Source organism: Helicoverpa armigera, chromosome 11 (assembly GCF_030705265.1).
Source record: "Helicoverpa armigera isolate CAAS_96S chromosome 11, ASM3070526v1, whole genome shotgun sequence".
Lineage (NCBI taxonomy): Eukaryota > Metazoa > Arthropoda > Insecta > Lepidoptera > Noctuidae > Helicoverpa > Helicoverpa armigera.
In genome coordinates, this window is record NC_087130.1 from 8,873,733 (window position 1) to 8,896,547 (window position 22,815).

The following is a 22,815-nucleotide window of genomic DNA, read 5'->3' on the forward strand; positions in this document are numbered from 1 at the left end:
AAGTGTTCGTAGGAGACCATATCGATCAATAAATCCAGTTTTGTGGCAATTATTACAAGCAGTTTTTATTGAGTAAGACAAAGATAACACAAAATAAGGCACTTGCATACTGATCAAAATCTTATTCAGACTCTACTTCAAAATTTACAATAAATTTGCCATTCATTTTTCGCCGATTAAACAACAAATCGACCAAAGTGTAGTTTTTATCTCCTGAACTGAACGTAGGGCTAACTGTGTCATTTCTGGCAGCTTCACATCTGGAACCACGGTAATTTCCACTGCATTGGCAGAGTGGTTCTTTCTCTTCAGTAAAGTAACAAACACCGTTGTTCAGACAGTAATTGAAGCACATGTTGATGTCGCACCTCGCTCCAGAATAACCAGACTCACATCTGAAACAAAAACCGTGTTAAAGAGAGAGAAGGATCATCGAAAACCACCAGTGGCAGGAGCTTCAAAATATACTTTACCCGCAAGAGGGTTCCCCCTCATCACTGACACTGCAGGTGCCGTGGTTGCAATAGTTCTGACAGACTGACACATCGCATCTCTCGCCGATATAGCCAGGCGCGCATGTACAAGATGTGGCATTAGCCTTCTCACCATGAACACAAATGAGGCTCTTGAGCTCCGATATATGACGAGAGGTTTCGTTCTCTGAATTATTTTGTAGCAAACTAGTTAAAGTTTTACATTCCTGAATTCCACTAGTTTGTTCTTCAAGCGTATATTTGGACGCGATTATTAATGATGGATGGCCTTCAGGCTTAGATTCATGAACATAGGGAATGGCCCCCTTGGGTTTCTGTATTTTATAAATATATATAAATAAATCTTGCTCGATACCATAAATAAATTGGCTTGAGACTGTCAATGTTGTTGGGCTACGACCATTACCCAGTCCAATAGCTTTTTCGTTCATTCCATTCAAATCCGCAGTCTTAATTTGATAATTATAGGTTTCATTATGTCTCATATCAATCCAGAACATTTGCTTTATCTGAGGGTCGATGACAAGATGATAAGGCTCATGGATATCCTTGTCTAGCACCACTTCTCTTACGGTGCCATCAAATCGAATTCTCTCTATTGTAGGCTTCGCAATGTTTTTGTTGGTCCAGTAAACAAACCTGCAATTTAGAGACCACTTTATTGTCTTACGTCATGTATCACTCGAGTGCAATATAACGTTTCATTCCACCGAAAAAGGGCCCCACAATGAAAAAAAGAAATTGGGCACGCCAAGCAAATTACGAAACTGAGCTTTCAACTTTAAAAAGATTGTCATTATAGATTTTTATGATAAATGCGCCACTATCGTGGTAGAAGTTCAATGACATTTTTAACACAAACTTTTGTCTATTTTATCCTCTAGCTAGAGAATTAAACAGCTGCAACTGAACTCTGAAAGTGAAGAGTACTGGTTGCAAAAACATGTTCTTCATGCTACATAAATACCGTTTCACAGCTATACAATACAATGTACACGTTTCAAAATATACTAGGAATAGCTTTAACATACCCTTCACAACTGTCCACTGCAATAGAACTAGGGATTTCATCATGTAACTCAATTACAAGATTTTGGTCACTGACGTCGCATTTAGATCCAGACTTTAGTGGTATCGAGAAAATGTTTCTTTCCTGGACCCAGAAAAGTAAATCCTTGGCTGGGTCGTGGACTATACTCTGGATCTGTTTCCTGGTAAGTATGAGCTCGATGTCGTTGGATGTGAAGTTAAATCTGTATAGGGAAGAGTTGTCTGTCTGTTGGTCGACGATCAGGAGCGTGTCGTGGAGTGCGTCGTAAGCTAACGCCGTGAGGTTCTTAAACTGGTGGCTAGTGATGCTGTGTGTTATCGTATCGTTTTTAAAAAAATCTATTCGTTTTTCTAACGCCAGCGCATAGTCTGAAACAGAAACACATATTAGTGTTACACACGTAATGTTTATTATTCAATGTATTTGTTACTGTAAAAGCTCGAACTACGGTAAATCTTAAGATTTTCCAGTAAATCTTTGGATTCACATTAAAGAAATGGATTATGTCGGAAAAAATCATGTCATAACTCGTTCAGAGCATCAATTTGTTAAATACCAAATTATAATAAAAACTATACAAAATCAGTTTGATTACCTAACGTAAAACAAGCGACTAAGCTGCGTTAGCGTTGCGTTTGTTTTCTACTTTGAAATGAAAATAATGTAAAGGGTAACCATTTTACCTAACTTTTTGACTAATGTTTACTTAAAATAATTCCTAAATGGACATTCACTAGTCCACATTCGTACAACCTAGCATCTACTGAATTTGCAAGGTAAAAGCCCGAAAAACTCGTACATTTCTTCTTAGGTTTTACTGGAAAATCTTAGGATTTACCGTAGTTCGAGCTTTTACATTCACATATTTATTAGCTTGAAATCCCCTTCTTATCTTCAATTTATAAGTTATGATAACCTTAGTTAAGACTATGATAAGTTTTAAATAATCGTTTAAAGATTGGTAAATAAAGCCGGTTGTGTGTCGTCCCGGCAGTTCGAACATTAATTTCCAAATCATTGTAATCATTGTCGATTCCAAATCGAGGTACCTATATACTTTCCAGCAAAAAAAAAATGATATCGATTTTAGATAGATAGATAGATCATTTCATTTGTCATTACATGAGTACCATGCAGATGGTACAAAAAAACGTGGTAAAGCACAGACATGTTTGGCCTTTCGGCGTACAAATATAAAGATGAGTTTAGATTACAATGTCAAATGTCATTAATTAAATTATCACAATTCTATTGTTCATATTATCCAAATAATAATAGTTATTACAGTAATAGATTATATTTTTTAAAATTCTGATTCAAATTACGTCGGCCATACACGGACACTACGACTTACGTACCGTGACAATACCTACCTACATAACAATTATTATTCTCATAAGTATTAAAAATTACTATAATTTATTTTACTGTTCCTATTTTCTTGAAATAACCGTACCCACAACTGACACAAATTGAACGAAAGTCTTAAACGCTGTCTTATCTGTATGAGAAGAGGTCTGTTCTGTACCCAAAAATGAGCTGGCTAATATACAGGGTTACTGGTAAGTAGACCTCATCCTTTCAGGAGGTGATAGTACTGGTCAATACGGACAAATTTGACCCTGGGATACACTGGGAAAAAGTTAATCCGTTTCAAGATAATCGAATTTTAAGATCTTTTCTTTACAAGTCGTCTAGGTACACGTATACATTTTTATTACTAGTTAAAAGTCTCGTTTTTGCGGATTTTTGTGTGTTTTGTGGTTTTTTGGATAGCTAGATAAATGTAGATGTTTTTTAAGTATTCTGCACTGTTGGAGCTGTTGCTCTTGTCTTGATGTATTAATAATCTTGATGGAGTAACACTTGATAAATAAAACTTGATGATTTGCAGAAAATAACGTAATTTAATTAAAAACCAAACTTGATATTAAAATAACTTGTGTGCACACTTGTACGGTCAATTGAGAACTGTCTGCTAAGTAAAATGTAAGTAATGTTTTGCAATATGTATTAAAATGCAATTCAACAAAATTATGTACTTTGTACATTATTCCCAGGGGGAGATGAGGAGGCTGTGGCGCACAAGCCAAATTAATAAAAATATGTTCACATGACAAATGATAAAAATTAAAATAATACACATCTTGATAATATAAAACAAATACAAACAAAGCATAAAATACGAATTCTTCTTGAAAACAGAGCTATCCCGTTGCGTTAGCTTGCTTGCATCTCAATCCTCTCAGACTGATCTTGTCTTCTTATCGTTGCTAGACGACGCGTGCTTGGCAGTGGAGGAGTTGTAGACGAGTCGACTACTACGGCTGCTTGCGGTACTTGCCACCGACAATGAACTCTACGAATGACAAATATCACTCCTGTGATGGCAATTATACCAATAATGACGTATATCATCACGTAGTGGTGTATGTCATGATATGATACATCCTCTGCTTCTGCCAACACCTGATCTTCTTGCATCAGTGTGTGAATCCTGTTTCCTATTTGTAATGTATCTTGATACAAATACGATTTATTTTCGTCAGACCATTGCGGTAATGTGATATTAATGACGTCATTTATAGGTGCAATTGTTGGTGCATATAAATCAGGTGATATCTTAATTTCGCTTGAGTGAACCTTGTAGGGGTAGATTGTGAGCTTGTCAGTCCTTAATAAACATCCTTGTCCAATGTTGATAAGTCCAGCACCTTTCAATTGATGAGCCTTCATGTCTTCCGTACATATCGTTCGTACGTTGCAGACGTTGCAACAGAAGTATAAGTAAGTATTGATTGCATAACTTTCTATCCAAAAATTGCTGCATGGTTCAATGATTGTTTTACATCCTGATGTCCCCATTTGACATAAGTTGTCGCCTTCTTTCATCTGATATTCAGGCTTGCGGCTATGACAATAAAATGTTGTTGACAGTACCAGACACTGTTTTATGTCATTTTCCGTCATAGATATGTACGAGTCCTTTCTAATGTTGATTGAAATGTAATCTGACACTAGAACCAATGTTATCATGTTTCCATCTTGATATTTAGGTATGGGAACGACTTTAAAAATCTCGAACTTATCCCTACTAATAAGCGGTAGCCTTATCTCGAACATGACGTAGTCCTCCAACATTCTTGTTTTCACTGTGAGGAGATCATATATCTTGCTCAGATCTGAATGCACATTGTCGATCGGTAAGGCCACATCCTTAGATAATTGACTTGATATCGTGCTAAGTTCATCGCTGATTTGGGCCGGTGTCAGTAAATGTAAACTGATACGTCCGTGATATATATCAGTTATTGTATCTAACAATGTATTTTGCATTGACCGTAGATTGTTCATCATGTTGCTTGCTATTATGGCTCCAATTGCGAAGTTATTAAGAACCATATTTCTTTGTACATCTTCCTTCAAAGTATTAGTGGCCTTTTCTAATGCAACTAAATGTTGATTTAATATTTTGTGTTGTTGATTCATGGCGATTTCTGCACGCTTTAGTAGATTGTTTTCGGCCTCAATTAATGAAGTTTGATTTTTCCATAAACTTGCTATATGCTTTTGGTTTGCTTGTATTAAACCAATATCTCGTTTGTATTGCTGCGCAAATCTTTCGTCTAATACACCGAATAAATCCCCTGCTATGTTTCCAATAGCGTTGATAAGGCCTCTGCGGACGCGCTGTCTTGGCTCACGCTCTCGAAACTGATTCGTCAGGAACAGCTGATTGTAGTACTCAAGTTCAGTAACCCCGTGACGTAATTGGAGTAGTATTGAGTTGCATTGTTCATGTATGTGAGAACATATTTTTTCTAATGATGTTGTATATGCTATTAACGCCTCTGTGCCTTGCCAATAGGGTTTCATTTCGTAAAACACAACTATTTTCCATTCGTCCTTGATTAAATTCATGTTTGATACTTTGTCGAAATAGAGACCTTGATTTTCTCTGAATTGCGTGGTGTTGACCTTGCATTCTGATGTCGATGTTAACGTCATAAAAAATAGTATTGCGGTACATATGGACGTTAAGCTTGTCTTGGTCTTTTTCAATTTTACTTGCTGTTTCTTGCTGACTTGATCCTTTTGTTTATCGTCAGGAACTTCCGCGTGTTCAGTAAGTATTGATAACTTGATAACGGGACGCTGAATGTAGCCATTTTTTGTTTTTACCGTCACGACGCGAACATAACCATCTTGACCTGGATGAAGTTTTACTACTCTACCCATTGTCCACTTGCCTGGAGGTAGGTTCTCATCATGTATAAGAACTACATCATTCATCTTGATATTTTCATGCGGTCGTCTCCATTTACTTCTGGATGTCAGCTGTGTTAAGTATTCAGTGCGCCAACGTTTCCAAACATCTTGAATTATTTTTTGAGTTAGCTGCCACCGAGTTCGCATGTCTCTTTCAGTGTCAACTAAGGTAAGAGTGGGACCCCCAGTCAAAAAATGCGACGGTGTTAAATAATCTAGGTCTTCTGGATCTTCTGAGAGGGCGCATAAAGGTCTTGAGTTCATACACGCCTCAATCTGCGCCAGGAGCGTCGCAAATTCTTCAAAGGTAAGTTTTTGCTCACCAATTACTCTCTTGAAATGAAACTTGAAGCTCTTGACGGCCGCCTCGAATAATCCGCCAGCGGACGGCCAGGAAGGTGCATTAAAATGCCATGATATTTCCAGATCTGTGAGCTCTTTCATAAAACTATCATCAAAAACTTGCTGTATTTGATGGTACTCTTCTTGCAGTACTCTGCTTGCTCCCACGAAATTTCTTCCATTGTCACTGTATAAGTGACGGGGTGTTCCGCGGCGTGCTGCCATCCTGCGCAGCGCAGCGATGAATGCTGAAGTCGACAGGTCCGAGACCAACTCTAAGTGGACAGCTTTTGTTACCATGCAAACAAATACCGCCACGTAACCCTTGCTGGTTTTTATTCCACGTCCCTTGCTTGCCTTGATATACACATGTCCTGTATAATCGACTCCAGTATGAAGAAATGGGCGAGATGGATTGACTCGGGGGCTTGGTAAATCTCCCATGATTTGGTTTTGTCGTTGGGGATTTTGTTTCTTGCAAATAATACATTGACGAATAAACTTTTTAGTTGCTCGATTACCACTTATAATCCAATATTTTTGCCTGATAAGCGCCAATGTAACGCGTGTGCCACCATGAAATGTGAGTCGGTGCGCGTCATCAATTAGTAATTGTGTCAATCGACTGTCGTAGGGAATAATAATTGGATATTTCATTTCCGTGCTGATGTTAGCATTTCTTAATCTGCCACCCACTCGTAAGATTCCTTGTTGGTCCAAGTAGGGGGTGAGACTTAACAACTTGCTTTTTGATGATAACACTAGTTTACACGGTTTTTATACCCCAGATAAAAGTTGTTGAATTTTGTCTATCTATCTATAGGTAGTCTAGGAAAAATACTAAAAAAAATCTGTCACGTCCACATTTGGAATTATATTTAATTTAAAAAACACGAGAAAACGGACCATAAACAACAAAAAAATATTAATTTTGGACTTTTTTTTGTAGGTTTCGAAATCGGTTTCTTTTAATATAGACCAGGAATAGTCTCCCAACATATAATCGTCCCAATAGCCTTGATGACAATCTTCAAAAGCCTTTAAATCCTGGTGAAAATGCTCTCCTTGTTCGTCGCTCATGCTTCCTAAGTTTTCCGGAAAAAAATCCAAGTGGGAATGTAGAAAATGAATCTTTTGACATGTTAACACCCATCTTATGATAATTTTGTAATGAATCACGCACTATCTCTTTATTGTTTTCAGTTTTACTATTGCTTAGAAAGTCTCTAACAAAAGTTTTGAATGAATTCCAAGCAACTGTTTCAGTCGTAGAGAAAAAAGTATCAAACTTAAAATCACTTATGATTTTGCGTACTTGTGGGACGCCAAACACCCCCTTTTTAAGCGACATATGCATATACAATACCCGACTTAGTTTTCCTATTAAAACCCGAAGTCTTAGTAATACAAAATTAACAGTCATTTTCGTGATTAGCTGGTTCCCTGCACAACATTGGTGTACCAAATGACAGGTGTACGTTTTCTCCTTATGACCATCATAGTAAAGTGATTCTACAGCTCTCACAAAACACATAGTGAGTCCAGTTTTTTTCTTGATTGGTCACAAGAAATCCGAAATAATGAAGATATGCAATTTTTAACGATTCTGTCATATGACTTTTCTTTTTTATAAATATAAATTGTCCACAAACATAACAAAAGCGATCACAACTTTGTTTACACTGTCTACGCAACATTTTATTTGAATTAAACAAAAAATATCTCCAAAACTAAACAAGTAATGCAACACCATAGATCGGTAGTTAAGAATGATTCCTAAATACAAATATTTGAGGGTAGAAAAAAAATGTGACGTGATAGAATTTTTATGTTGTTACTTTTAGAATGTACAAAGGTGGCGGAGAGTACTGGTATAGATTTTGTGAGGGGTATATAAAAAAAATAAAAATTTGTAAACTAGTGTAATTTATTGTTTCCTTTGAGACTTGATATTTCTTCTTGAAATTCTTTATTTTGTACATGCTTGATAACTTGCACTTTCGCTTCTCGTATTTCTGATAATGTTAGGTAATTTTCTTGATGTCTATTTTGCTTCTTTGTTAAAAATCGGCGTATCCATGATAATACGCGCACAACTTTTGAGTAAGAGCTGTATCTATGTAACAACGTTTCTATTAAGCTTTCTTCATGACTGGTGACACTGACTTGTTTCAATACTTTTTCTTCTTGATTTGTTGTATATATAGGTGCTTGCTTTGACTCATGTTGCCCCGTAGATAGCCATGAGGGTCCATGCCACCACAGTGGATGAGTATTCAGCTGTGTCATCGTGAGCCCGCGGCTTGCGCAATCAGCTGGATTCTCAGCTGATTTGATATAACGCCAATGTTTTGGTGGTATAACTTCTATAATGTGGCGAACTCTATTTGAAACGAATGTTGTCCACCTGTCTGGATTTCCTTGTAACCATCCAAGGACTGCTGTAGAATCCACTCAGCCATATATAGATATACGATGATCATGTAAACATTGCTTGATTTTTAGCATCAACTTTGATAGAAGATGCGCTCCACAGAGTTCCAACCTTGGCAGCGAGACTTGCTTGTTGTTAGATACTAATCTTGATTTCCCAGCGACCAGGGTAATTTTTGATTTTCCCTCTTCGTATAACTTGCAATATACGACGCAAGCGTACGCCTTTTGCGATGCATCGCAAAAGCCATGTAATTCGATATCTGCTACGACATTTGTACCTAGCCAGCGTGGAATTTCTATTTTTGTAATGTTTGCCATATCTTGTTTTATTTTAATCCATTCTGAATTAATTTCTTCTGGAATCTTGTCATCCCACTTGATATCTATTGCCCAAAGTTTTTGAAATAAGATTTTCAATCTGGTGGAGACAGGTGTGAGCCAGCCCAACGGGTCAAATAGTCTTGATATATCTGACAGTAGTTTTCGTTTTGTACATTGTGAGTCTTGATCTGATGGCGGCTCAAACTTTGACTGAAAAACGAAAACATCTTGCTCAGGTTTCCAATGAATGCCAAGTGTTTTGGTGGATTCTTTTTGCATGAAAATGTAGTCTTCTTGTTTTTTGAAATCCATACTGTCTTGTAGTAATTCTTGATAATTAGAACTCCATTTTCTTAGATTGAAACCTCCCGTTTTCAGCATCTGGATCAAATCTTGTTTCATATTTTTTGCTGACTGTATTGTGTAGGCCCCATGTAGAAGGTCGTCGGTGTAGAAGCTGTTTTCTACGACCTTGGCAGCTGCAGGAAAGGATTTTCTTTCATCTTCAGCCAGCTGACGTAATGTCATCATTGCCAGGAACGGCGCGGCCTTGGTACCGTATGTGACCGTTGTAAGTTGATACTCGTGTAGTACATCTGACTTATCGTCACGCCAAATGATTTTTTGGAAGCACTGATCTTCTGGATGGACCCACACCTGCCTGAACATCTTCTCGATGTCTGCTGTATATGCTATCTTGTACTGTCGCCATTTCAAAATGAGTTCCAAAAGATCTTTTTGTAAATTGGGTCCCTTGAACATAAAATCATTTAGGCTTGTCCCTTTTGATGTATTTTGAGATGCGTTGAAGACAACACGAAGTGCTGTTGTTAAGGAATCTTCACGAATTACGCAATGGTGAGGCATAAAATATTCAAGTGACGTAGTTGTGCCATCGGTGCATATCATATGACCGAGCGCTAAGTATTCCTTGATAAACAACTTGTATTCTTCGGCGATGCTTCGATTTTTTTGTAATTTTCTTTCAATTTGGAAAAATTGAGCTATGGCTCTACTTTTTGATTCGCCAATTTCTGATATATTGGGCTTCAGTGGAAGTCTGACTTGATATCTTCCATCGCTCAAACTTGATGTAGTTTCTTTGTAGGTTTTTGTACATTTATCTTCATCTGTGTTCTGAGGAAGATCTATGTCTTCTGTTTGCCAAAATTTTTCGATGCCTTCTATATCATTCAGAACTATATTGCATTGCATTGATTGTTGTACCTTGCCGCACAGGATCCACCCGAGCCGCGTGTGTTGTGCAATCGGGTTCAAGTTGCATGAGCTTGCTCTGCGTATTCCGTCCAAAATAATAATTGAGTAAATGTCCGCCCCCAAAAGTATGTCGATGGGGCGACAAATATTATATTCTGGATCGGCCAGATCCAGGTCTTGCAGATGCTCCCATGTTGGACTTGTAAATGTGAAATGTGGTAAATTTCTTGTGAGATTTCTCATTATAAAAACATCCGTGTTGAAAGTGTAATCTTCTGATAGTGAAAAACAGTTAATGTTGATCCTTCCTTTACATGAGGTAGTTTTTGCACCAATTCCTGTTATAGTACCGCTGCACTTTCCTCTCGGTATACCTAATCTTTGGGCGGCATTTTCCGTAATTAACGATATTTGCGAACCTTGATCAATGAGTGCACGCATTTTATGGTAAGTGCCATCAACTCCTTGGACGTTGATTACAGCAGTTGCTAATAATATTTCGTGCCATTCTTCTTGCTGGGCCACGTGCACTTGCCTTGTTTTTGTCTCGCTTGCACTTGCTGCAGCGCAATTATCAGTGGTGTTAAATGCAGAAGTCTCTGATTTCATAAAGGCGTCATGTAATAATGAATTATGAGACTTGTTGCATTCGCGACATCGTTTGCTCGATGTACAAGGTTTTCCATTATGATTATATAAACAATTATAGCATAATTGTAATTTCGTAACTGTTTGTTTTTTCTGTACAGGCGTTAATTCTAGGAACTGCTTGCAATAATATATGCCATGTTCATTGCTGTTGCAAACGGGGCATTTTAGCTTAGAATATGTCGAGCCTTCATGGTATCTTGAAATAGCCTTGTTGGTTGAATAATTCCTGTTTTGATGTGAATAATTCCTGTTCTCTTGCCTATAAGAGGATGATGAAGCGCTCGAGTTTGATTTTTGGCCGTTTTCTTGCTTACGGCGAGATGACTCTAGGGTAGTGAACTTGTTCTCGAGGAATTCGAGGAATTCGCTAAGTTTTGGCAGCTCTCTTGGTTCCTTGAGTGACGTCATATATTCACTGTGCGTTTCTATATCTAGTTTTTGGGACAATATGTGAATGAGCATTGGGTCCCAATTTTCTGTGTTGACACCCAAATTCTTGATAGCATTCAGACATTCTTTAGTGACGTCGTGAAGACGCTTGATTTGGTTTGATGATGGTTGATGCATGATTGGAAGACTCATAATGGTATTCATGTGTGCTGTGAAGATCAGCTTCTTGTTGCTGTAGCGGTGTTTTAAAATCTCCCAGCTTGCTAAATAATTTTCCGAACTTATCTGCAGATGCTGAATAAGACGTTCGGGCTCTCCCCGCAGCTTCCCTTTAAGAAATTGCATCTTTTGTGCGTGTGAGAGAGAGGGGTTGTTGTGTATAGCTTCACAGAAAAGATCCTTGAAGGACACCCACTGCTGATAGTTACCGCTGAATATCGGAATGTCTAACTGGGGTGTTGATTTTTCTCTGTGAGCCACCGACCATAACTTGCTATTAATGGCCTTCTTGATATCATTATATTTGCGTTCATACTGCGTAAATGTTTCCTCGTACTCATTGTTAGAGCCCATCAGCTGACTGTCTAACTCCCAATGTAAGTTATCTACAATCTTCCAACGAGCTTTAATAGAAGTTAAAGCATCTTCGTACTCCCATTTCTCCTTGAGTTCTTCTACGTCAATGCTTTCAAGAGTTCTTAAAAATGCTCTAAAATTGCTTGATTGTTTCCTGAGCATCTCATCTATTTTAGTATTGTTACCTTGAGGTAAGTTAGGATTGTAGGTACTTGTACTAGGTTGTTGATTACCTGTTGTTCCCAAGTGGGTGCCTGCGCCTTGTTCATGCTTGGCTTCTCCTGTCTTGCTAGTCCCACCTTGATGTGTTCGAGCTGAAGCCTTTTCAAGCTCCGCTAGAGTCGTTTGGTATACCGTTCTTGCTTTGTAGTATAAGTCACGAGTCCGTTCTAAATTATTGGCCATGAAGTAGTCATGCTCTGATGCCAAAACATTTAGCAGCACGTCGTGATTTTTCCTGAATTCTATCCAGTACTGGTCTAAAGCCTCGATGCGCTTTTCCATATATTCCACTGTCTTGCGATCCTTTCCATCTTTCTTGAAGTTTGTAAATTGTCTTTCTATTTCTTCCTGAATAGTTGCTTGTCTATTCAGCGTCTCCATGATGAGCTTGATAGAATAACTCGGTTGATTTTTCTTGATATTTCTGTAGCGCTACTCTTGATACAAAATATTCTTGATAACACACTTGATTTATTAGATTGTTTTTCTCTATAACTGAGTTCTCCTTTGACGACCGATGATGACCGTATTCTTGATTACTTGATGAGGTACGTACCAACCTTCTTGATATACTTGATGAAGTCTTGCTAGTTTTGCCAGTAATTTGACCTGCTCGTGGTGCCACGTAGTTCACACGCAGTATATGCGCCTTCTCAATCCAACCGGGGCGACCCGCTTGTGGGAGACCGGAGGACCGATTCGCTACTGCGTGCAAGTCACGAAACACCAACCTGGACAGATCCGAAGAGAGGCTCGAAGGACCAATGTTGGAGCTGTTGCTCTTGTCTTGATGTATTGATAATCTTGATGGAGTAACACTTGATAAATAAAACTTGATGATTTGCAGAAAATAACGTAATTTAATTAAAAACCAAACTTGATATTAAAATAACTTGTGTGCACACTTGTACGGTCAATTGAGAACTGTCTGCTAAGTAAAATGTAAGTAATGTTTTGCAATATGTATTAAAATGCAATTCAACAAAATTATGTACTTTGTACATGCACAAAAAAAAAATATCTATTAAAAAAGTGATTGCTGTTCGCTATAATTTCCTCTGTGATTTGTACAGTTTTATGGTTTGTTATTATGAAATGATTCATCTTCTATCCAAAAACACACAAAAATCCACAAAAACGAGACTTTTGACTAATAATGAAAATTTATACGTGTACCTAGACGACTGATCTTGAAATTCGATTATCTTGAAACGGGTTAACTTTTGCCCAGTGTATTCCAGGGTCAAATTTGTCCGTATTGACCTATACTATCACCTCCTGAAAGGATGCGGTCTACTTACCAGTAACCCTGTATAATGCCCAATGATAAACATGATGAAATTCATAAGTTGATAAATACTGGTCTGTACTCACCCCAGGAGTGGACTATCTGTACAGACAGCAGCACCAGCGCCCACACACTCAGCAGTTTGTACATTGTAGCTCAGACACGGAGTGCACAACTAAACGCAACTTCAGATTACAATACTCTGAGGAAATTGCAGATGCGTCCGACTACTGCGACTGCTTTCGAATTAATGAAGTTATTACAAAGCGTTAGAACTACAAAAGCTTGAGATTTGTTGTTCTCGAATCATATTTTTGCTATTCGGGCTTCCCTTGACGCCGATACTAGTTGCGAGCGTTATCGAATTTGAACTCTGGACACCTTTGATTATTGTTACACATACTACTACATTACACTTATACTGAAACGATACCACATCTACATATTTCCATACTAATATTATAAAGCTGAAAAGTTTGTTTGTTTGTTTGTTTGAACGCGCTAATCTCAGGAACCACTGGTCCGATTTGAAAAATTCTTTCAGTGTTAGATAGCCTATTTATTTAGGAAGGCTATAGGCTATATATTATCACGCTAAGACCAAAATGAGCTTAGCACCAATGAAGAATGTTTCAAAATCGGGGGATATTTTCCTATTGAGAGAGCTTACGATGCGTGCGCTGCGTAAACGGTTAAAGTTTCGCAAAAATCATGTATGACAGAATTGCTCCCCTTTAAACGTTCTAAAAAAAGTCTACGACAGGATATGTCTATCTCTTAGGATCAGCTCAATATAACGTTTTTTTATGTTTATCAATGTTCTCAAGAAAATGCATGATTTGCGAGGTGTTTTTATAAAGAAATAAATACATTATACGTCTCAAATATTTAAATTATTACAACAATATTGTCTTTTCATCGTTCGATTTAAATAAATATTTTAGGAGATAAAGTAGTTTTAAAATAATTACACAGCAAAATAATGATGGAGTTCCCACTTAAAAAAAACCACCACGTAAAATTCTCTTTCGAAATACTACTCACTGATTAATAACGAAATCTCAGAAACTATAAACTCCTACAAACTTGAAGTGAGGTTTTTTATAGAGTGAAGACATTCGTCAAGGAGGGATTTTTATTCTATTGTAGCCTTATTACTAATTACATTTTTAGGGTACTTATCCCAGGACTGAACAGTCGTTGCAGACAGGGCAACCAGTGCCAACACAGAGCGCATTCTACTCATTCTGTGTCGACAACCAGACAACACTAGTTTCAAAACGTGCGAGTGTGAACGCGGCCGCACCTGGTGACTACTCTCAGTAAATTGAAATAACTGATGATCAATAAGGAAATTCATTTGTTTTTCAGGACCTGTGTTTTAAACTTCGGTTACTCAGACTTCCATAAATACAGTTATAATTAATAATATAATAAAATTAATAATATAATAACCAAAAAGATCTATGTATGTAACTATGTAAATAAACAACTAATTGTACAATTTTAGAAACAGTTCACAATGGATCAGAAACATTGCTCTTTTTTTTTAAGACTAATGGACAAGATTTAATAAAGAATTGATATGTTATTGTTAGTATCCGCAGTCGCCGTCGTTTACCGTGTTGCTGGTCTGGCTGTAACTAAGAAGGAGAGGTCGCTAGGAGTAAGTTCGCTTTCAAATAGACCGGACAATCCGCTAGTTAGGAAGCGCTCGTAGGATGAGACCATATCGATCAATAAATACAGTTTTGTGGCAATTATTACAAGCTGTTTTTATTGAGTAAGACAAAGATTACACAAAATAAGGCACTTGCATACTGATCGAAATCTTATTCAGATTCTACTTCAAAATTTACAATGAATTTGCCATTCACTTTTCGCCGATTAAACAACAAATCGACCAAAGTATAGTTTTTATCCCCTGAACTGAACGCAGGGCTAACTGTGTCGTTTACGATAGCTTCACATCTGGAACCACGGTAATTTCCACTGCATTGGCAGAGTGGTTCATTCTCTTCAGTAAAGTAACAAACACCGTTGTTCAGACAGTAATTGAAGCACATGTTGATGTCGCACCTCGCTCCGGAATAACCAGACTCACATCTGAAACAAAAACCGTGTTAAAGAGAGAGAAGGATCATCGAAAACCACCAGTGGCAGGAGCTTCAAACTATACTTTACCCGCAAGAGGGTTCCCCCTCATCACTGACACTGCAGGTGCCGTGGATGCAATAGTTCTGACAGACTGACACATCGCATCTCTCACCGATGTAGCCAGGCGCGCATATGCAAGATGTGGCATTAGCCTTCTCACCATGAACACAAATGAGGCTCTCGAGGTCCGATATACGACGAGAGGTTTCGTTCTCTGAATTGTCTTGTAGCAAACTAGTTAAAGCTTTACATTCCTGAATTCCACTAGTTTGTTCTCCTAGCGTATATTTGGCTTCGATTATTAATGATGGATGGCCTTCAGGTTCAGATTCATAAACATAGCGAATGTCTCCATTGGGTTTCTGCTTTTTATAAATATGTATAAATGATAAATCTTGCTGGGCATCGTAAATAAATTGACTTGAGACAGTCAATGCTTTTGGGCTACGTCCATTACCATATGATATACCCGTATCATTCGTTCCATTCAAATACGCTGTCTTAATTTGATAATTGTTGGTTTCATTATGTCTCATATCAATCCAGAACATTTGCTTTATCTGAGGGTCGATGACAAGATGATAAGGCTCATGGATATCCTTGTCTAGCACCACTTCTCTTACGGTGCCATCAAATCGAACTCTCTCTATTGTAGGCTTCTCAATGTTTTTGTTGGTCCAGTAAACAAACCTGCAATTAAGAGACCACTTTATTGTCTTACGTCATGTATCACTCGAGTGCAATATAACGTTTCATCCCGCCGAAAAAATGGCCCCACAATGAAAAAAAGAAATTGGGCACGCCAAGCAAATTACGAAACTGAGCTTTCAACTTTAAAAAGATGTCATTATAGATTTTTATGATGAATGCGCCACTATCGTGGTAGAAGTTCAATGACATTTTTAACACAAACTTGTGTCTATTTTATCCTCTAGCTAGATAATTAAAACGACTGTTGAACTCTGAAAGTGAAGAGTAATGGTTGCAAAAACTTGTTCTTCTTGCTACATAAATACCGTTTCACAGCTATACAATACAATGTACACGTTTCAAAATATACTAGGAATAGCTTTAACATACCCTTCACAACTGTCCACTGCAATAGAACTAGGGATTTCATCATGTAACTCAATTACAAGATTTTGATCACTGACGTCGCATTTAGATCCAGACTTTAGTGGTATCGAGAAAATGTATCTTTCCTGGACCCAGAAAAGTAAATCCTTGGCTGGGTCGTGGACTATACTCTGGATCTGTTTCCTGGTAAGTACGAGCTCGATGTCGTTGGATGTGAAGTTAAATCTGTATAGGGAAGAGTTGTCCGTCTGTTGGTCGACGATCAGGAGCGTGTCGTGGAGTGCGTCGTAAGCTAACGCCGTGAGGTTCTTAAACTGGTGGCTAGTGATGCTGTGTGTTATCGTATCGTTTTTAAAAAAATCTATTCGTTTTTCTAACGCCAGTGCATAGTCTGAAACAGAAACACATATTAGTGTTACACACGTAATGTTTATTATTCAATGTATTTGTTACTGTAAAAGCTCGAACTACGGTAAATCCCAAATAGCCTTTCCCTTACTTTTAGCTCTATAAAGTAAAGGCCACTTGGAATGTTATAAGATAAAAAGAATAGTATCAATTCGGTCAACAGTATAAGATCAATTCAAAAAGACAAAAACACTATTTACGATCCAACTCAAATAGCATCATTATTTAATGACTTCTTTATCAATGTAAGTAATGGGAATAATTAACCGTCGCCTAGAGAGCAATCTCTTATAATAACAATAGAACCTAATGATAAATCAATATTTTTAAAACCAACTTCAGAAACAGAAATAATAAATATTATTAAAGCAACACTAAAGCTGTAGGGTATGATAGTATTACTACAGAAATCATCAAAGCATGTGCTCCTGTCATTGCTCCGGTCCTTGACCATATAATAACAAATTCTTTAGTTCAAGGAATATTCCCTGATCATCATCATCATCATCATCTCAGCCATAGGACGTCCACTGCTGAACATAGGCCTCCCCCTTTAATCTCCACAGATACCTGTTGGAAGCGACCTGCATCCAGCGTCTTCCGGCGACCTTTATAAGGTCGTCTGTCCACCTCGTTGGTGGACGTCCTACGCTGCGCTTGCTAGTCCGTGGTCTCCACTCCAGCACTTTTCGGCCCCATCTGCCATCTGCTCTGCGAGCAATATGGCCTGCCCATTGCCACTTCAACTTGCTAATCCGGTGGGCTATATCGGTCACTTTGGTTCGTCTACGGATCTCCTCGTTTCGGATTCGATCACGTAGAGAAACACCGAGCATAGCCCTCTCCATAGCTCGTTGAGCGACTTTGAGCTTTGAGATGAGGCCGATAGTGAGAGACCACGTTTCGGTGCCGTAAGTCATCACTGGTAACACACATTGGTTGAAGACTTTCGTCTTGAGGCACTGAGGTATGTCGGACGAAAAGACATTGCGTAGTTTCCCGAACGCTGCCCAGCCGAGTTGGATTCGGCGGTTGACCTCTTTCTCGAAGTTGGACCTACCTAATTGGACTACTTGTCCTAGGTAGATATATGAGTCAACAACTTCGAGTACCGAGCTTCCAACAGAGACTGGGGTGGGCTGAACATGGACATTTGACATAATTTTCGTCTTGTCCATGTTCATTTTCAGGCCCACCCGTTGTGAAACTCGGTCGAGGCCCTCGAGCATCATACTGAGTTCCTCCATCGACTTTGCCATGACTACGATGTCGTCGGCAAACCGAAGGTGAGTGATGTATTCGCCGTTGATGTTGATGCCAAGTCCTTGCCATTCCAGGAGCTTGAAGGCGTCTTCCATTGCGGCGGTAAACAGTTTCGGGGAGATAACGTCCCCCTGTCTTACGCCTCTTCTCAATGGAATCGGCTTCGTGCTATGCTCCTGTACTCGGACCGACATGGTGGCGTTATTATACAAACACTTCAACACCTCGATGTACCGATAGTCAATATGGCATCGCTGGAGTGACTCAAGTACCGCCCATGTTTCCACCGAATCGAAGGCTTTCTCATAGTCCACAAACGCTAAGCATAATGGCAAGTTATACTCCTCGGTCTTCTGTATAACTTGCCGCAGCGTATGGATGTGGTCTATGGTACTAAAGCCTTTTCGGAAACCGGCTTGTTCGGGAGGCTGGAAGTCATCAAGCCTGTGTTCGAGACGGTTCGTGATAACCCTTGAAAACAGCTTATAAACATGGCTTAGAAGTGTGATGGGTCTGTAGTTCTTCAACAGGCAGTTGTCACCTTTTTTGAAGAACAACACCACCCCACCCTGCTCCATGCTTCAGGCGTTTTGCCCTCGGACAGGACGGAGTTAAAGAGCTTCTGGAGGACTTTAAGTACCGGTGTTCCACCCGCTCTCAGAAGCTCTGAAGTGATTCCGTCCTCACCCGGCGCCTTGTTGTTCTTAAGCTGCTTCAGGGCCATCCTAATCTCGTACAGACTGATGTCCGGGATATCTTCGGTATAATGTCGGGACAGCTTGGCTCTTGGATCTCCTGCCAAGCTGTTGACGGGCTTTGCGACCGAAGTGTATAACTGTCCATAGAACCTCTCAATCTCGCCTAAAACCTCTGCCTTGGTCGACGCTATGCTGCCATCCTCCCGTTTCAGCTTAGTCATCTGGCTTTGCCCAATAGACTTGTCCTTTGCGAACACTTTTGAGCCTTGGTTTCGCTGTATGGTCTCTTTAACACGATTCGTATTAAAGAGACGCAGATCGTGTCGCAAGGACTTGGATATTCGTCTATTGAGCTGCCTATATGACTTCGCGTCGTGGGAAGACTGCAACTGTAGCAAGCGTCGTTCAGCCATGAGGTTTAAGGTTCGGTCGGTCAGTTTATGAGGCCTATCTTTACGGCAAGGTCTAAAAAACTTAGCCCCTACCGTGCGGACAGTTTCCACTAGCCCGTCGTTGATCTCGTCCACTGACACTAAGTTCTCGAGGCAAGCAAAGCGATTAGAGAGCTCGAGTTGAAAGCTTTCCGGGTTTTGAATATGGGACCGAGTAGGTCGGAGCGTAGACTTCATCAGACTGGACCTTTCAAGTTTAACATTGATATTCAGTGAGGCTCTTACGATTCGGTGATCGCTTCCGGTTTTTACCCTGTTGATCACAGAGACATCACTGAATATCCGTCTCTGTCGGTCATGAAGAAGTCTATCTCGTTTCTCGTGAAACCATCGGGACTCAACCAGGTCCATTTCCTGTGAGGCGGCTTCTGGAAGAAAGAGTTCATCATGAAGAGTTCCTCTTTCTCCAGAAAGTCAGCCAGCCTCTGTCCCCTAGGGTTCCGTTGCCCATATCCAAATTGCCCCACTCTCAACTCATCACCGCTTTTCTTGCCCAACCTAGCGTTAAAATCCCCCATAACAACAGTGAAGTGGGTTTTGGAACTATGTATGGCCCTACTTACGTCCTCATACATAGTCTCCACCTCATCATCGGAGTGTGACGAGGTCGGTGCGTATACCTGAATGACCTTCAGCGAATATCTTTCGGATATTCTGAGTATTAGGTATATCACCCTGTTCGACACACTGTCGATGGTTGTTATGTTGTTTACGAGGGACTTGTGAACGAGAAACCCGACACCACCTTGGGACTTTTGGTCGCCCTCCCGGTAGTAGAGCAAGTTACCAGACTTCAGGGTTACGGTGTCCTCTCCTCTCTACGGACTTCGCATAACCCTATAATGTCCCAATGTAACTTGCTCAACTCCTCTTCCAGCTCGCAGATCTTTTCGTCAGTCCTCAATGTGCGTATGTTGTGTGTTACCAGGGCCAGTCGTCGTGGGGGTGGGTAGCCGGATCTCTTCCGGAGATTCTTAGCACCCCCTGCTCCGCCGTTACCTTGACCGCTACCCGCGCCAGGGATAGCGGAGCTGCCGGGGACTGGGGGCCTGGTTTCTGTGCTTCTCATTGGGGGGTAATTGCCTTTAATCGCCACGCTTGGCAGGCGGGTTGGCGATCGCAGTGAGGGTATGCAGTAAGCGGAGGACGCTGCTGCCCGACCTCCGGTTTGTCCCTTAGTCGCCTCTTACGACACCCACGGGATGATTTGGGGGGAGCGCAATTCTAAGCCGGCGTCCCACGGCAGCACTCCCTGATAAACTAAAGCAATTCATTGTCAAGCCATTGTTTAAAAAATGTGATAGAAATGAACCTAATTACTATCGTCCGATTACTCTTGTGCCAATAATATCAAAAACTTTAGAAAGAATTGTGTACAACAGATTATTTGAATTCCTAAATAAGCATAATATTATTAAAAAAGAACAGAATGGTTTTCAGCATAATAAATCAACTTCCCTAGCTGCATTTTCCCTTATTAAAAATATAACTGAATACATTGATGAGAAAATTCCGATAGTAGCCATATTTTTCGACATGAGTAAGGCTTTTGATTTTGTAGATCATGAGATCCTCCTCTACAAATGTGAAAAATATGGCATCAGAGGTGTAGCTTAGACTGGATAAAAAAAATTCTGTCCAATCGTAAACAATGTGTTGAAATTACTAGTTTAAATGATAGTCATGAATGCAGTGCACACAGATCTTCATACAAGGTCAATAAATATGGCGTTCCACAAGGGAGCGTTTTAGGCCCCTTGTTATTCTTACTATATATCAATGACTTACCAAATTCAATAAATTGTCAAAGTGTTTTATTTGCAGACGACATAATTATCCATAATAGTACCGTAATAAGGATAAAAAGACAACTCAAGAAATTCAAATAAGTAACGAAGTAAAATCAGTGTTAAGGTGGTTAAACGCAAACAAACTAAAAGTAAATCTTTCAAAAACAAAATTCATAAAATTTGGCACAAGTAAACAGCTTGATAAATATAGAAAATGACAAGATAGAAGGAGCTGAAAGTATAAATTTTTAGGTATGATTTTGGATAGTCTTTGTAACTGGAAACAACTTATAAATGAGGTTAGCGTCAAATTAAGCTTTGTCTACGCCCTTAGAAAGCTCCATACCATATCTGATCAAAAACTGCAGAAATAGCATATAGAGGCTATGTGGAATCAATCCTAAGGTATGGGCTAATAATATGGGGAAATTCGACTGATGTTAGCCAAGTCTATATTGCGCAAAAAAAATGCTTGAGAGCTATTTGTGGAGTGAGCCCACTTGAATCTTGTAAACCTTTATTTAAGAAACTAAATTTACTGACTTTGACTGGCACGTATATTCTTGAGGTATCAGTATTTGTAAAAAAATATAACGATTTTTTTAAATTCAAAGGGGATCATATTACTAAATACAGACCAAGAGATCCTACCAAAATAATGATTCCTTTTTGCAGAACAACCCTCCATAAAAAGAATGTCTACCACATGTGCATTACAATATTTAATAAATTACCTAAAAGCCTAAGAGAACTCCCCCTTAAATATTTCAAACGGAAGCTAAAGAAATGGCTGATACACAAGTGTTTTTATACGCTAGATGAATTTATGCAATGTAAAATTGATGAATATGATTATTTGTAAAACCAAAGGAAATGTAATAGCTATTGTATATTTATATTGAACTAGCTTTTGCCCGCGACTTCGTTCGCATGGAATAGTGACTTCCGGCATATTTTTGGTTTGACCAATAGATGGCGCTATATGTCCGGAATAAATTTTATTTTTTATTTTCATATATATTTTTTTAAATAAAAACTATCCTATGTCCTTTCTCAAGTTCCAAACTATGTCTGTACCAAATTTCACACAAATCGGTTCAGTAGTTTAGGCGTGAAGAAAAGACAGACAGACAGACAGACAGAGTTACTTTCACATTTATAATATTAGTTAGGATAGTTAGGATAATATTAAGTAGATTTTAAGCAACTATAATTTGTATAATTAAAATACTAGAATGTGAAAAAAAATGAAATTATTATGTATGTATAAATATTTGCATGCCAAGTTAGGCAGAATGTAGCTAGAACTTTTAACCATTGTAAAAACTGACACCACTTATGTTTTAAGCAAATAAATGTTTCTTTCTTTCTTACTGCTCTGTACTCACCCCAGGAGTGGACTATCTGTACAGACAGCACCACCAGCGCCCACACACTCAGCAGTTTGTACATTGTAGCTCAGACACGGAGTGCACAACTAAACGCAACTTCAGATTACAATACTCTGAGGAAATTGCAGATGCGTCCGACTACTGCGACTGCTTTCGAATTAATGAAGTTATAATGCTTTCTGATAACGAATGAAACATTCGTTAGAACTACAAAAGCTTGAACTTTGTCCTTCTCGAATGATATTTTTGGTATTCGGATTTTCCCTGATGTCATTTAGGAAGGATAGCGATACGAGCGTTATCGGATTTGAACACTGGACA

General features: G+C 39.0%; 2 protein-coding genes across 2 annotated transcripts; both read right to left on the reverse strand.

Annotated features, from left to right (window-relative positions):
* Positions 1 to 38: 38 nt before the first annotated feature.
* On the reverse strand, positions 39 to 13,563 carry LOC135116641 (protein cueball-like). Its single transcript, XM_064036864.1, has 4 exons — positions 13,345 to 13,563; positions 1,526 to 1,913; positions 474 to 1,133; positions 39 to 395 (listed from the first exon to the last, which is right to left on the reverse strand). The coding sequence occupies exons 1-4, from the start codon at positions 13,406 to 13,408 to the stop codon at positions 122 to 124; spliced, it is 1,386 nt and encodes a 461-aa protein (XP_063892934.1). The 5' UTR covers positions 13,409 to 13,563; the 3' UTR covers positions 39 to 121.
* A 1,444-nt stretch (positions 13,564 to 15,007) lies between these two features.
* Positions 15,008 to 22,680, reverse strand: LOC135117499 (protein cueball-like). The gene is made up of 4 exons (XM_064036866.1): positions 22,492 to 22,680; positions 16,496 to 16,883; positions 15,443 to 16,105; positions 15,008 to 15,364 (listed from the first exon to the last, which is right to left on the reverse strand). Exons 1-4 carry the CDS (start codon positions 22,553 to 22,555, stop codon positions 15,091 to 15,093), a joined length of 1,389 nt encoding a protein of 462 aa, XP_063892936.1. The 5' UTR covers positions 22,556 to 22,680; the 3' UTR covers positions 15,008 to 15,090.
* Positions 22,681 to 22,815: the final 135 nt, after the last annotated feature.

Bases quoted from the DNA above. Each gene is read 5' to 3' on its own strand.
- LOC135116641 (XM_064036864.1), bottom strand. From the start codon at position 13,408: ATGTACAAACTGCTGAGTGTGTGGGCGCTGGTGCTGCTGTCTGTACAG. The intron at 1,914-13,344 runs GTGAGTACAGAC...TTTCTGTTTCAG, and splicing joins ACAGATAGTCCACTCCTGGG to ACTATGCGCTGGCGTTAGAA. The intron at 396-473 runs GTAAAGTATATT...TTTTTGTTTCAG, and splicing joins GAGGGGGAACCCTCTTGCGG to ATGTGAGTCTGGTTATTCTG.
- LOC135117499 (XM_064036866.1), bottom strand. From the start codon at position 22,555: ATGTACAAACTGCTGAGTGTGTGGGCGCTGGTGGTGCTGTCTGTACAG. The intron at 16,106-16,495 runs GTATGTTAAAGC...TCTTAATTGCAG, and splicing joins GCAGTGGACAGTTGTGAAGG to GTTTGTTTACTGGACCAACA. The intron at 15,365-15,442 runs GTAAAGTATAGT...TTTTTGTTTCAG, and splicing joins GAGGGGGAACCCTCTTGCGG to ATGTGAGTCTGGTTATTCCG.